Source organism: Nicotiana tabacum, chromosome 11, assembly GCF_000715075.1.
Source record: "Nicotiana tabacum cultivar K326 chromosome 11, ASM71507v2, whole genome shotgun sequence".
In the NCBI taxonomy this organism is placed as follows: Eukaryota; Viridiplantae; Streptophyta; class Magnoliopsida; order Solanales; family Solanaceae; genus Nicotiana; species Nicotiana tabacum.
Genome location: NC_134090.1, coordinates 63762713 through 63778499, shown reverse-complemented (window position 1 = coordinate 63778499; position 15787 = coordinate 63762713). Strand labels below are relative to the sequence as shown.

The 15787-nt window shown below is 42.2% G+C and overlaps 1 protein-coding gene and 1 non-coding gene across 2 annotated transcripts; one reads left to right on the top strand and one right to left on the bottom strand.

Annotated features, from left to right (window-relative positions):
* Positions 1-2654: 2654 nt before the first annotated feature.
* Positions 2655-2761, bottom strand: LOC142166642 (small nucleolar RNA R71). Its single transcript, XR_012697045.1, has one exon. It is a non-coding gene; the product is annotated as a small nucleolar RNA R71 (small nucleolar RNA).
* A 1161-nt stretch (positions 2762-3922) lies between these two features.
* LOC142165873 (uncharacterized) lies at positions 3923-7807 on the top strand. The gene is made up of 5 exons (XM_075224255.1): positions 3923-4312; positions 4556-4791; positions 5950-6124; positions 7208-7441; positions 7724-7807. Exons 1-5 carry the CDS (start codon positions 3923-3925, stop codon positions 7805-7807), a joined length of 1119 nt encoding a protein of 372 aa, XP_075080356.1.
* The last annotated feature ends 7980 nt before the right edge of the window (positions 7808-15787 follow it).

Sequence of the window (15787 nt, the reverse complement as noted above, 5' to 3'; positions counted from 1 at the left end):
TTAGAAAACACTCGTGCACCCTGTAACTGGTCAAACAGATCATCAATACGAGGCAAAGGGTAACGGTTCTTTACTGTAACTTTGTTCAACTGGCGATAATCAATACACATACGCATAGAACCATCCTTTTTCTTTACAAACAAGATAGGACCACCCCAAGGTGATACACTGGGCTGAATAAAACTCTTATCAAGCAATTCCTATAATTGATCCTTCAACTCTTTCAACTCAGGAGGGGCCATACAATACGGAGAAATAGAAATGGGTTGAGTGCCCGGCAACAGATCAATGCCAAAATCAATATCTCTATCAGGCGACATGCCCGAAAGATCAGCTGGAAACACATCAGGAAAATTCCGTACTACCGGGACTGAATCAACTGAAGGGGTATCAATACTGACATCTCTCACATAAGCTAGATATGTGTCGCATCCCTTCTCAACCATACATTGAGCCTTAAGGAAAGAAATAACTCTACTGGGAGTGTGATCTAAAGTACCCCTCCACTCAACACGCGGTACACCTAGCATAGCCAGCGCCACAGTTTTGGCGTGACAATCAAGAATAGAATAATGGGGCAACAACCAGTCCATGCCCAAGATAAAATCAAAATCTACCATGCTGAGCAACAATAAATCGGCTTTGGTCTCAAAACCACTAAGAGCAACTGATAATAGGTGAATTGGACTATAATTAGGCCCTAAAGAACCACCTTCTTGTATAGTTTTTATGGTAAAAAGTGATAACAAAATGCTCTGATTAGTGCTTTTCATGCTTTGCAGGCTATATACAATAAAAGAAAGTCTATGGAGTACTTGTGGGATCAATTACGGAGAAAAAGAGACCAATCTTACAATATCCGCTAAGTGCACCACGCGAAGGCAGCAAAACCAGAACTGGAGATGGACTACCGCGGTCCCAGCAAAACTGCGATCGGACAGTGGCAGAAGGCTGTTGCGGATTCTGAGAGGATAGTTGGGCGCGGTCCTGGCATAACCGCGGTAGGACCGGGGCAGGAAGCAGAAAATTGAGGGACTGAAGTGCAAAATACGGGATTGTTAGCCCCAAACCCTATATTAAATAATAGAACTCGTCCAAGGGAGGTAGAGAATGTTTTAGAAAGTACTTTGGCAAGAAAAACAAGTGTGAGAGATCACCCAAAACATCATATTTTCTTCTTCTGTTTATTTTTTTTGCAATTTTGATCATGAATATTTTCATAGTTTATTTACCCATTGTCATGAGTAGCTAAATCCTTTGTCTAGGGTTTTGATGGAACCTATTGAAGGATGAACTTCTTGATTATGTTAATATAGTTTGCCAGTTTAATATCTATTTATTCAACTACGTGTTTGTTGTAGTTAATTGACAGGATCCTCAATTAGTTGTGCCTATTAAGTATGCATAACTCGAGAGAGAGTGCATATGTAGGTAATTGTGAACAACATCACTCCCAAATTATAAGAGGGATCTATAACTGCGGGTTTAAAGACGGGATTAGGGATAACAAAGTCTTGGGTGCAATCTAAAGTGAACTGTAATAAACAAAGCCAGCTAGCGTATTTAGGGAGAGTGCGTCTAGTAAATTATCGTGATTACTCGGGAGAGATTCACGATAATTTGAGTGTTCATGGTTGATAGAGATGTTGTTGGTAAATCTATATGAAACATAAACGGAAGGGATTCTATCAATAGGGGAAATCACTACCTTAGAACCTTCTCATTACTGTTCACAACTTAAGCATATTTAGTTTACCACTGTTTGTTGACTTTCAATCTTAGTTATTAAATATACCATCAACTGTTATTCACAACGTTTGGGGAAGTTGATTCTAAAGAATTTAGTAAGTCCAACGAAAGTAATTGATAGGTTAATTCTCTGTGGATTCGACTCTGGGCATAAATACTCAGGTTATATTTGCAACGTCCGCAGTGTCCTTTTGTAAGGCATAGTTGGGCGTGATCAAATTTTGGCACCATTGCCGGGGAGTTAACGGTGTTATCAATTACAATTGAAAGAAGTACAAAAATTCTTATTGTAGTCATTTTTTTCTCTATACCCAATTTTTACATTGAAATTTTAATGTTTGTTGACTTGGTTGCACAGGTGCATGCATAGAAACTCATCGAGATCTGGTGAAGTATTTGAAGCATTATCAGATCCCAAGAAAGTTTTCAAGACCTTGAATCGGGCTAATCGAAAAAACAAACAACAACCAATAACTGCACAATTCGAAACAGTCATGGGGGATCACGAGGAAAACCCAGCGGTACCAATAGTGCCAGAGGCTGCTCTCTATGACTGGGCACAACCCACAGTTGAAAATCTGCCCACAACCATTGTAGTTCCGCAGATACAGGCTGAGTCATTCCAAATTACGAATAACATGCTGCACTTGTTGCAGAACAAGGGACTATTTTCGGGGTCGCAAGTCGAAGATCCTCAGCAGCACTTGAAGAACTTCCTCTCTATCTGCAAAATCCAAAGGCAGCCCAATGTAACTCCTGAAGCAATCAAGCTGTTATTGTTTCCATTCTCAGTGACGGGAGCTGCCCAGACTTGGCTAAACTCACTTCCCATAAATTCTATAACAACTTGGGATGAGTTAGTCAGGCAATTCCATAACAAGTTCCACCCACCCAATAATACTGCTCAACAAATTGATGAAATTTTGAGTTTTAAACAGAGACCAATGGAGATACTGCATGAAACATGGGAGCGCTTTAAAGGGATGCTGGTTATATGCCCGCACCATGGTATTCCAGATCTGATGTTGGGGCAGCGGTTTTACATGGGATTGTCAGATAGCATGAAGAACATTGTTGATGCTTCAGCTGGTGGAGCATTTTTGAGCAAAACATGGAGAGTAGGCCAGAGTCTGCTTGACAAGATGGAACAAAATTCGGGATGGACAACCAGGAATGCACCTATCACTCCACTGGTTCACTTAGTGCCCTTAGATCCATCCAACTCTATGGCTGAAAATATGGCCACCTTATTGAAACAGATGAGTATACTCACCAAAAAGGTGGAAGAGTCAGGGCAGAAGCAGCAGGTACATATCGTAGATACTACCAATGGGGGCTTGTGCGCATCTTGCATTAGTCAGCCAATCGGTAACCAATGGAATGCAGAATATGATCATCACCACTACCCTGAAGACATGAATTATGTGTCTAATTATGGAGGTCAGAGACATGGTGTCAGAATTGGGGCCAGCAAAATCAGCAATACAGGCCAGTCCATCCACAGTTCAACAATGGAAACATGGGAGGTATGAGACCCCCTAACAATATGGCACCTTACCCAAGGCCACAGGGATATAATAATCAGAATCAGCAGCAGGGGTATCACCCTCCTCAGCAGCAGCATGGTGGAAGGCAGGAAGATGGGTTTGCTAGACTTGAGGCAATGATGCAGCAGGTTATTGGGTCTAATGCAAAGATTAATGAGAGAGTGGATGCACAAGATGCAGCAATCAAGAATATTGAAGTGCAGGTGGGCCAAATTTCTATGTCTCTGAACAATTGTCCTCATGGGACACTACCTGCAGACACCCAGATAAATCCAAAAGATCAAGGCCCAAAGCAGCTGATGGCGGTAAGTCTACGTAATGACAGAGATCTGGATGTAGAGCAAGAGAGGGCTCGAGAAACTAAACAAGCTGAGACACTTATACCAGTCCCCATTGAGCTGGATGAGTCAACGAAACTGACGGAGGTGCCAGTCCAGCCTGCCCAAGAAGAAAATAGCATCCAGAATGCGACCGAGAAAGAAGCTGAGACAGTCTAGGAACCAGTAGTTGATGTAGCAGCTGATAAGTATCAATCCCAGTTGATTGGGAAGAAGAGACCTCCTGCACCTTTCCCTCAGAGGCTGGCTAAGTATCAAAAGGAGGAACAATACAAGAAGTTCTTCGAAATGCTGAAACAAATCCAGGTAAACATACCATTGATTGAAGCTTTGAAGGAGATGCCTGAGTATGCGAAAATGATGAAGGACTTGATGTCCCGAAAGTTTGATTTCCAAGACTGGGCCACAGTTACTCTTACTCAGACATGTAGTGTAGTGGTGACTAGACCAATTGTAGAAAAGCTGTCTGACCTAGGGAGCTTTACAATTCCATGCACTATTGGTAATTTTGCTTTTGCTAAAGCACTGTGTGATCTAGGGGCCAGCATCAATATTATGCCCCTGGCAATTTATAAGAGGCTGGGCATTGGAAGAGCTAGACCCACCTCTATGTTGTTGCAGCTGACTGATAGGACAGTGAAACGACCCTCTGGTATACTGGATGATGTGCTAGTTCAGGTAGGGAAATTTGTATTCCCTGCAGATTTTGTGATCTTAGACTGCAGAGTGGATAAAGAGATTCCCATAATTTTGGGAAGACCATTCAAGGACACAGGGAGAGCGCTCATTGATTGTGAAATCGGGGAGCTCAAGATGAGATTGAACGATGAGGAGATAACATTCAATGTGCAGAAATCTATGAGGTGACCAAGTGAATTCGCCAATTGTTCTCTTATTGATGCCGTGGATGTAATCGTGGAGACTGATGATGAGGTGCTAACCATTGAGGACCCCCTTGCTGCATGTTTAATGAATTTGGATGAGGTGAATGGAGAGGAACTGGCGGAATGGGTGTTGGCATTAGAGGGTAGAGGGTTCTGGGATAGAACTCTAGAATTTGAGCCCTTACACTTGGAAAATCGAGAGACTCCTCCACCCAAGCCATCTATCGAAGAACCACCAAAGCTGGAGTTAAAGACATTGCCCAACCATCTCAGGTATGAATTCCTTGGACCTAACTCCACATTACCTGTTATTATCTCATCTAGTTTGTTAGATGTGCAGGCGCAACAACTCTTGCAGGTACTTAAGGAGTGCAAGACTGCCATTGGGTGGACTATGGCAGACATAAAGGGGATCAACCCTACCTATTGTATGCACAAAATTCTACTGGAAGAGGGACACAAACCTTCCACGGAACACCAAAGAAGGCTGAACCCCAACATGAAGGAAGTGGTGAAAAAGGAAGTAATAAAGTGGTTAGATGCGGGAATTATCTTCCCAATCTCTAACAGCAGCTGGGTTATCCCAGTTCAATGTGTACCTAAAAAGGGTGGTATGACGGTAGTTAAGAATGATAACAATGAATTGATCTCCACAAGAACAGTCACGGGCTGGAGAATTTGCATGGATTATAGAAAGCTAAATCTAGCCACCCGAAAAGACCACTTCCCACTTCCCTTCATTGATCAGATGTTAGACAAACTGGTAGGGAGGTCACACTTCTGTTTTCTGAACGGGTACTCAAGATACAACCAGATTTCCATTTCACCTGAGGACAGAGAGAAGACCTCTTTCACTTGTCCTTATGGCATTTATGCCTTTCGGAGGATGCCCTTTGGCCTATGCAACGCACCTGCCACATTCCAATGGTGCATGATGGTCATATTCACTGACATGGTAGAGGACATAATGGAGGTGTTCATGGATGACTTCTCAGTGGTGGGGAATTCATTTAATGAGTGCCTGATAAATCTGACGCGTGTGCTAAAACGGTGTATCGAGACTAACCTGGTTCTGAACTGGGAGAAGTGCCACTTCATGGTACAAGAAGGCATAGTCTTGGGACACCGGGTGTCAAGCAAAGGAATTGAGGTAGATCGTGCTAAATTGGATGTAATAGCAAAGTTACCCCCTCCAACTTCAGTTAAAGCAATCAGAAGCTTCCTAGGGCATGCCGGTTTCTACCGGAGATTCATAAAAGACTTCTCAAAAATTGCCAACCCTCTCTGTAAGTTGTTAGAAAAAGATCACCCTTTCTTGTTTTCTGATGATTGCAGGGTAGCATTCGAGGAGCTGAAAAAGAGACTGGTCACAGCACCTATCATTGTTGCCCCCAACTGGGAGAAGCCATTCGAACTCATGTGTGATGCCAGTGACTACGCAGTGGGGGCAGTGCTGGGACAGCGGAAGGACAAGCTGATGCATCCAATCTACTATACAAGTAGAATGTTGAGTGGAGCCCAGCTAAACTATACGGTGACTGAGAAGGAGATGTTGGTTGTGGTGTTTGCTTTCGATAAGTTTAGATCATATCTGATTGGTTCTAAGGTAATTGTATACACTGATCATGTAGCTCTCAGGTACTTGATTGAGAAGAAGAAGTCTAAGCTGCGCCTGATTCGTTGGGTGTTGCTGCTGCAAGAATTTGACCTTGAAATTCGTGACCGTAAGGGCACAGAGAACCAAGTCGTTGATCATCTATCACGACTTGAGAGAGCTGAAAATGCAGTTGAGGTTGAAGATATTCTGGAAACCTTTCTAGACGAGCAGTTGCTCGCTACTAATCTTGAGAAAGCGCCATGGTATGCAGATTTTGCAAATTACCTTGCCTACGGTGTAGTTCTCTATGACCTTTCATCTGTACAAAAGAAAACGTTTTATCGTGACTGCCGCATGTATTATTGGGATGAGCCTTACCTATTTAGAATTTATGTTGACAATATGATCCGGAGGTGTGTCCCCGAGATAGAACAATCTTCTGTTTTGCAGGCTTGTCACACATCGGCTTATGGAGGACATTTGGGAGGGGTCAGGACAGCTGCGAAAGTGCTTGAGGCCGGATTCTTTTGGCCAACAGTGTTTAAAGATGCGCACCAATGGGTGAAGGGCTGCAATGAATGTCAGCGAACCGGGAACATTTCTCGTCGCCATGAGATGCCCATGAACCCAATTCAAGAGGTGGAAGTGTTTGATGTCTGGGGGATTGACTTCATGGGTCCCTTCGTCAGCTCCTATGGCAATAAGTACATACTTGTTGCTGTGGATTATGTGTCCAAATGGGTAGAAGCTGCAGCGTTGCCCACTAATGATGCAAGAGTGGTGGTGGGGTTTTTGAAGAAGAACATATTCACCAGATTTGGGACACCAAGAGCGATTATCAGTGACGGAGGCACTCACTTCTGTAATAGAGCTTTCGAGAAGTTGCTTGCAAAGTATGATGTACGCCACAAGGTGGCTACCCCTTATCACCCGCAAACTAGTGGGCAGGTTGAAGTGTCCAATAGAGAGATAAAGAGTGTGCTAACCAAGACTGTGAACGCCACAAGAACTGATTGGGCAAAAAAGTTAGATGATGCACTCTGGGCCTATAGAACTGCTATTAAAACACTGATTGGTATGTCACCATATAAGTTGGTGTTCGGAAAGGCCTGCCATTTGCCAGTGGAACTTGAACCTAGAGCGTGGTGGGCACTGAAACAGCTGAATCTAGACATCGAGGCTGCGGGCACAACGAGGATCACAGAATTGCATGAGCTCGACGAGTTCAGACACCTTGCTTTTGAGAGCACAAAGTTGTACAAGGAAAGAATAAAGAGGTTGCACGACAAGAACATTGTGGAGCGAAATTTCAATCATGGAGATATGGTGTTGCTTTATAACTCACGATTAAGGCTATTTCCGGGTAAACTCAGGTCACGATGGTCTGGACCATTTAGAATGGGGCGACAACCAGTCCATGCCCAAGATAATATCAAAATCTACCATGCTGAGCAACAATAAATCGGCTTTGGTCTTAAAACCACTAAGAGCAACTGATAATAGGTGAATTGGACTATAATTAGGCCCTAAAGAACCACTTTCTTGTATAGTTTTTATGGTAAAAAGTGATAACAAAATGCTCTGATTAGTGCTTTTCATGCTTTGCAGGCTATATACAATAAAAGAAAGTCTATGGAGTACTTGTGGGATCAATTACGGAGAAAAAGAGACCAATCTTACAATATCCGCTAAGTGCACCACGCGAAGGCAGCAAAACCAGAACTGGAGATGGACTACCGCGGTCCCAGCGTAACCGCGGTCGGACTGCGGCAGAAGGCTGTTGCGGATTCTAAGAGGATAGTTGGCCGCAATCCTGGCGTAACCGCAGTAGGACCGCGGCAGGAAGCGGAAAATTAAGGGACTGAAGTGCAAAACACGGGATTGTTAGCCCCAAACCCTATATTAAACAATAGAACTCGTCCAAGGGAGGCAAAGAATGTTTTAGAAAGTACTTTGGCAAGAAAAACAAGTGTGAGAGATCACCCAAAACATCATATTTTCTTCTTCTGTTTATTTTTCTTGCAATTTTGATCATGATATTTTCATAGTTTATTTACCCATTGTCATGAGTAGCTAAATCCTTTGTCTAGGGTTTTGATGGAACCTATTGAAGGATGAACTTCTTGATTATGTTAATATAGTTTGCCAGTTTAATCTCTATTTGTTCAACTACGTGTTTGTTGTAGTTAATTGACAGGATCCTCAATTTGCTATGCCTATTTAGTATGCATAACTCGAGAGAGAGTGCATATGTAGGTAATTGTGAACAACATCACTCCCAAAGTATAAGAGGGATCTATAACTGCGGGTTTAAAGGCGGGATTAGGGATAACAAAGTCTTGGGTGCAATCTAAAGTGAACTGTAATAAACAAAGCCAGCTAGCGTATTTCGGGAGAGTGCGTCTAGTAAATTATCGTGATTACTCGGGAGAGATTCACGATAATTTGAGTGTTCATGGTTGAAAGATATGTGTTGGTAAATCTATATGAAACATAAACGGAAGGGATTCAATCAATAGGGGAAATCACTACCTTAGAACCTTCTCATTACTGTTCACAACCTAAGCATATTTAGTTTACCACTGTTTGTTGACTTTCAATCTTAGTTATTAAATATACCATCAACTGTTATTCATAACGTTTGGGGAAGTTGATTCTAAAGAATTTAGTAAGTCCAATGAAAGTAATTGATAGGTTAATTCTCTGTGGATTCGACTCTGGGCATAAATACTTAGGTTATATTTGCAACGTCCGCAGTGTCCTTTTATAAGGCATAGTTGGGCGTGATCAGCAACCAAACACGACCGATAAACACGGTCCAAAACAAGAAAATCTCCCATATGAGTAGAAACATAAATGGGGGAACTCAAAGAATCTCGAGGTACACCCAAATGCAGAGCAAAATAAGAAGACACATAAGAATAAGTGGAGCTTGGATCGAATAGAACCGGTGCATCCCTATGACAAACTAGTATAATATCTGTGATGATAGAATCAGAGGCAACAACCTCGATACAGGCAAGAAGGGCATAGTATCGGGTCGGGCCTCCCCCTCTAGGGCGACCTTTACCTCCCCGACCTCCACCTCTAGCTGGCTGGGCAGGTGGGGTAGCAACTGGAGCTGTAACCATAGCTTGAGAACTCTGTTGGGTACGCTATGGCTGAGAAGTCTGTAGAGGTGCACTCCTCCCAAGTCTAGGGCACTCCCTCACCACATGGCGTGTGTCACCACACTCAAAACAAACTCTAGGAGGACATGGTGGTTGTGACTAGCTCGGGCCAGGTCTGCTGGACTGACCTGTGAAAGCACCCCGCGCAGGAGGCGCACTTGATACTAGAGGTGCATAATTAGGCTTCTGAGGCCTAGGAGGAGCAGGAATACCATTGGCTGCTGGAAGAGCTAAATGAACGGGGCGGCTCATATAACCCCTACCATAACGATTTGCAACAGGGGCACGGGCACCAGAATAATGGCCCAACTCTCGAGACTTCTTGGCCTCCCTCTCCTCTCTTTCCCTAGCATGCATACCCTCAATCCTCCTAGTAATGCTCACCACCTGCTGATAAGAAATATCCATCTCCAACTCACGAGCCATGCTAGACCTGATGTTAGGAATAAGCCCCTCAATAAACCGGCGAACCCTCTCGCGAACAGTAGAAACCAAGGCTGGGGCATGTCTAGCCAAGATAGCGTAACGGACAGCATACTCCAAGATAGTTATAGTACCCTTGCACAAATGCTCAAACTCTGCACGCCATGCATCCCTGAGGCTCTGAGGAACAAACTCCCTTGGGAACATATCTGAAAATCGAGTCCAAGTCAGTGAAGTTGCCTCATCTGGACTGTCTAACTCATATGTATGCCACCACTCATAGGCGGCTCCTCGAAGCTAGAAGGCATTGAAAGAAACCCCACTCGATCCTGATATACCCATAGTGCGGAGGATACGGTAGCACTCCTCCAAAAATCCTAAGGCATCATCTGATGCTAACCCACTAAATACAGGAGGATCATACTTCTTGAACCTCTCAAGCCTCTGCTACTCATCCTTTGAAGCCACTGCCCTATCCTCGGGCTGATCTGGGACTGCGGGCGGTACAAGAATAATCTCTGGGACCTAATCAACATGCACTCGCTGCTCAGAAGTGCGGGCAGCGGGAGTTTGTGCTCTTCCTCGAGCCTGAGATGTGGCTGCAGCAAAGGGAAACAACCCTGCCTGAGCCAAAGTGGTGTACATGCTCATGAACTGCGCAAGAGTCTCCTGAAGAGCTGGAGTAGTAGTAGCAGTAGGCATATCAGGTGCCTGACTGCGGCTGGAACTGCTAGCAGTACCTCGGTGGCAGCTCACGCAGGTGCTCTGGCTGCACCACGTGCGCGTCCTCGGCCTCTATCCCGGCCTCGGCCTCTGACGGCTGTAGTAGGGGGTGCGGGTGCCTGATCATCTCGGGTAGCACGTGTCCTCACTATCTGTGAGAGAATAGAAGACAGAAGTTTAGAATTGTGACATCAAAATCTCGCACGACAAGGAAATCAAATGAAGTGGAATTTTCCTAACAGTTACATAGTCGCAGATAAGTACAGATATCTCCGTACTGACCCGCGAGACTCTAATAAATCGGTTTGTGATTCATGACTCCTATGAACCTACAGCTTTGATACCAACTTGTCACGACCCCGGTTCGCCCTCCGTGGACCATCGTGACGGCACCTAGTCTCTACGACTAGGTAAGCCTAACAATACAGAAAATAAATAAAAATTGTGGAAGAAATAATTAAAAACCAAAATAGTAAAATAAAACACTGTTTAAGATGTCGCTCGGCATATACAATAACAACTCTCGAAACTAACAACATTTTCCAAAACCCGAAATCTCATAAAACGCAAGCTTTTGAATGTCTACAAGTGGCTAACTCCAGAATATCTAACAAAAGAAAGAAATACAGAAGGGCTAATACTTAAAAAAGGAGAGTAGAAAGGAACTCTTTGGTCTGCGGATGCGGCAGATATACCTCAGAGTCTCTACAAGCACCTCTTCTCAAGCGTGATAAGTCTGAGTCGAAGTACCTGGATCTGCACATGAAAAACATGCGCAGAAAGGGCATGAGTACACCACAGCGATACTCAATAAGTGCCAAACCTAACCTCGGTCGGGTAGTGACGAGGAAAGTCAGGGCCCTACTGAGATCAAATGAAATATAAGGTAAAACAATATAGAAAAAGACAGTGTAACTAAATTCAACAGTAAGAAATAACACAGAATAGAAGGAACAACAGTAACTATAATAGAGACAAATAATCACAGAAAAGGAGTACAATTCAACTTAGAGATAGCAACCGGGGATCTCCCAGGATACCGTCCTGTAGTCCCAAATATACATATCCAATGGATCTCCCGGGATACCATGTCGTAGTCCAACTCATAGTGCGCGGGGATCTACCGGAATCCTGATTCGTAGTCCCAAAAGTAAATACCCAATATTGGAGGAATCTACCAGGTGCAGTCCCGTAGTTCCATATAACTGTGTAGGGGGATCCACCGGAATACCACATCCGTAGTCCCAAATAAACAGACAAGGGGGATCTACCGGAATCCCACATCTGTAGTCCCAAATGTAAATACACAGCAACAACATGAAAAATATTCAGCAAATGTCAATTTCATATTAAGGAAAACAGGTAATTCTTGCCTAGCATGCTGCACAGAATTCAGATAAAGTAGTTTGAGCAAATAAAGCAATTAAATCACTTCGACATGCTTCCCTAAGCTAACAACGGGCTGAAATTTCAAGTAGTAATAACAGGAGGAGAAACACAATTTTAATTACTTAATGAAAACCGAATTTTCAAAAATTAGCACAAGAACGCACTCATCACCTCACTTACAAGGCATTTTAAATATCAACAATACAAAATCCTAAGGGGAAGTCCCCCACACAAAGTTAGGCAAGCCACTTACCTCGAACCGGCTCAAAATCAACCTGAAAACACGTTCTTGCCACGAGAACTCGACTCCAAATGTTCCAAATATATTCAATTCAATTGCATGATATAAATAATACTTCAAGTAACTGATTCTACAAACAAATTCTAAGCTAATACGCGAAATTAGGTAAAATGACCAAAATGTCCCTCGGAGCCACATCTCCAAATCGGATAAAATTTACATAATAAGGATCCTCATCCACCCACGAGTCTATACATACCAAGAACACTTAAATCGGAGTCCAAATGGCCCCTCAAATTCCCATTTTAAGGTCTCTTAATCTCAAGTCCTAATTACCCATTATTGCACTAATTTCTCCAAATTCTCACCACTAATTAGACCTTTAATCACATATAAACGAGTTATGAAGTCAAGAATATTACATCCAAATGATTCCCCTTTGGTTTCCTGAAAAATCTCTTTCAAAAGCTTCAATCCACGTTCAAGAATGGTGGAAAAATGGAGAAGGGTTGCGAATTGGGATATTAAAACACTACCTAGCTTTTTATAAAAATTCTTCAGTGCGTTCGCGATCCATCACATGCGGTTGCATAGCATTGGCTCTCCTCCCTCTATGCAATCACGTACACCCAACCGCGTTCGCACACAATAACCAATCACCCCCCTGCCACACGTGTCCACACTGTGCATTCGCGTACAACCTCATGCGAATGCACTGTTTTGACTCCTATCAATTCGCGATCGCGGAAAAATCCTGGTGATCGCATAGCACAAATTCTGCCACCTCACCAACAAACCTATGCGATCGTAGCCCCACTAGTGTGATTGCATATAAGGAAACCAGAACCAAGAAATACAGCAGCAACAGTAGTTCTTTTAAGGCCAAACACCCTCCGTTAACCACTCGAAACACACCCGAGGCCCCCGAGACCTCAACCGAACATGCCAACCAATCCTAAAATATCATTCAAACTTGTTACAACCTTCTAAACGCCCAATACAACATCAAAACGCCAATTCTACATCGGATTCAAGCCTAAGAATTCCAAAAACTCTCAAATCACGCTTTCGATCAAAAGGTCTATCAAACCTCGTCCGAAAGACATGAAATTTTGCACACACGTCACATTCAACACTACGGAGATACTCCAACTTTCGAATTCCATTTTGATCCCTATAACAAAATCTCACTATCGAACCGAAAACTTAAAAAATTCAACTTTCAGCATTTGAAGCCTAAATTAGCTACATACCTCCAAAACACAATCCGAATATGCCCCTAAGCCCGAAATCACCCAACGTAGCTAACAGAACCAACGAAATTCCATTCCGAGGTCGTCTTCATACTGCTCCGACTATGGTCCAATTTTTAAAACTTAAACTCTTATTTAGGGACTAAGCGTCCCAAATGTGGAAATTATTAAGGTCATTTTTTCTTTTAAACCTTTCAAAGCCCTGGGCTAAATGAAATCCACCATTTTTTCTATCAAAAATATTGGCATATCATCAGAAATTCGATTATAACTACTGCCATAAGGTCTTTGAAACCTAAACACTGCCTATTGGTACAATGAAACTTTTATATGCCTTATTCCAAAATTTGCTAATGCAAACAATCTCAAATATTTTAGGCCTATTGGTCTCTGTAATACCTCTTACAAAATTATCACTAAAATCATTGCCAATAAGATCAAACCTATCATGACATACCTCATTAGTCCTCTTCAATCCAGCTTCATTAAAAATAGAAGAATTAGTGACACCGCTATTAATTAATGAATAACCTTCGTAGATCAAGAAAATCAAACCTTGACATGTTGATTAAAATTGACCTAGAGAAAGCGTTTGATAGACTTGAATGGTCCTTTGTTTATAGAACTCTCAGATTTTTCAAATTCCCCCCAAAAAACACTAATCTAATTATGCATTGTATTTATACCAGCTCAATAGGAATTCTCGTTAATGGTACCACTACTGATTTCTTTAGTCCTAGTAGGGGAATTCATCAAAGAGACCCTCTATCTCCTTATATCTTCATCATTTGCCTTGAATTACTCTCAAGACTAATTAATTACCAAATAGATATTTTGAATTGGGACTCGATTAAAATCTCCCATAAATGCCCCTCCTTCTCCCATGTTCTATTTGCGGATGACATTACTCTAATGGGTAAGGCGAACAAAAAAACTGGTCAATGCATTAAATCATGCATATATTTTTTCTACCAAGAATCAGGACTATCCATCAATTTTCTCAAGTCAAAAATTATCCTACCAAAAACCTGCCCAGCGGACATTTTCAGCTACTTCTCAAATCCTTTTTGTATGAAAGTTAGTCATGAATTTGGAAAATACCTGAGATTTCCTATCTTAAACCACAGTCCTAAGCCTAGAGACTTTCAATTTTTAGTGGATAAATTTCACAATAAAATGTCTCATTGGAAATGTTTCTTCCTCAATATAACTGGTAGAACAACCCTAGCCATCAGAACCCTTAATGCTATCCCCATATACTCCATGCAATATACTTATCTCCCAGTAAAAATTCTCAATCAAATTGATAAAATTCAAAGGGATTTCAATTGGGGTAGCACCAAGACTTCTAAGAAACTTCACTTAGTTAATTGGAAAACCGTCACTAGTAGTAAAACTGAGGGTGGACTTGGCATACGTAAGGCAGCCTCCAAAAATATGGTCCTACTAACAGGCCTCACCTGGAGACTTTTGCAAAACCCTAGTACTCCTTGAGCCCAACTCATCTCTCACAAATATGGCAACAAAAAAATCTACCATCAGCACCTCTTGATTTGGAAATCTATTTTAAAAGGTTGGAAAATTTGCAATGAGGGCATCTTATGGCACCCTACTTTGATTCCAAAATTAACATTTGGACCTCCAAATGGATCCATAACTCCAACCCTCTAAGAAACTCCATACAAGGGACTTTTGGTAAAGAAGACCATAATATTACAATAAAAGATATTATTAAAGAAGACAAATAGGACCTTTCAAATATCTCTTTGATTTGCCTTGCAATATAATGAACAAGATTGTCACAACTCCTACTCCAAATAATGTCTTCAAAAGAGATGTTATGAGCTGGGGTGCAAATTCTAATGGACTTTTTACCACCAAATCTTGTTACGATCTTAAAAATCCAAGTAGCACTTCAAACTCCATATTTGGTTGGATTTGGGACTTACACTGTCCAAACAAAATAAAAATCTTCCTTTGACAATGCATGCATAACCACATAACTTGCAGAACTTTTTTATTCCACATTGGTATCAATATAGATAACACTTGCATAGTGTGTAGAGAAAATGTAGAAGATGTTCAACACATATTCCTCTACTGCCCAGGCACTAGGCGTTTTTGGAAGAGCATGGGTATCCTAATTTATCCATTAGATAACACTCCTCACTTGATGATTAGTCTAAAGGGAAAATTTATCCTCAATAGCAACCACACTACAAACTGGAAAATAACTTTTCCCTTCTCTATTTGGAATATCTAGAAAAACAGAAACAACAACAACATTAACAATCTAGACGCAACGCCGGGTCCTCTGCTAGTGGACCGGGAAGCTCCTCGAGAGCTAGAGGTCAAGCCAGTGCACCACAGTTTGACAGTACTAGGTTTGTCCACAATCCGGTGGAGGACAAGTACAATGCAAAGGCATCTAAGAAATTGCTACATGAGGTACATTTGACCGACAAGCCTTAGA

Excerpts from the sequence above, each read along its gene's own strand:
- LOC142165873 (XM_075224255.1), top strand. The coding sequence starts at position 3,923 with ATGCTGAAACAAATCCAGGTAAACATACCATTGATTGAAGCTTTGAAG. Across the intron at positions 4,313-4,555 it reads TGGATGATGTGCTAGTTCAG|ACTGATGATGAGGTGCTAAC; the intron begins GTAGGGAAATTT and ends GTAATCGTGGAG. Across the intron at positions 4,792-5,949 it reads ACATTGCCCAACCATCTCAG|TGACTACGCAGTGGGGGCAG; the intron begins GTATGAATTCCT and ends GTGTGATGCCAG.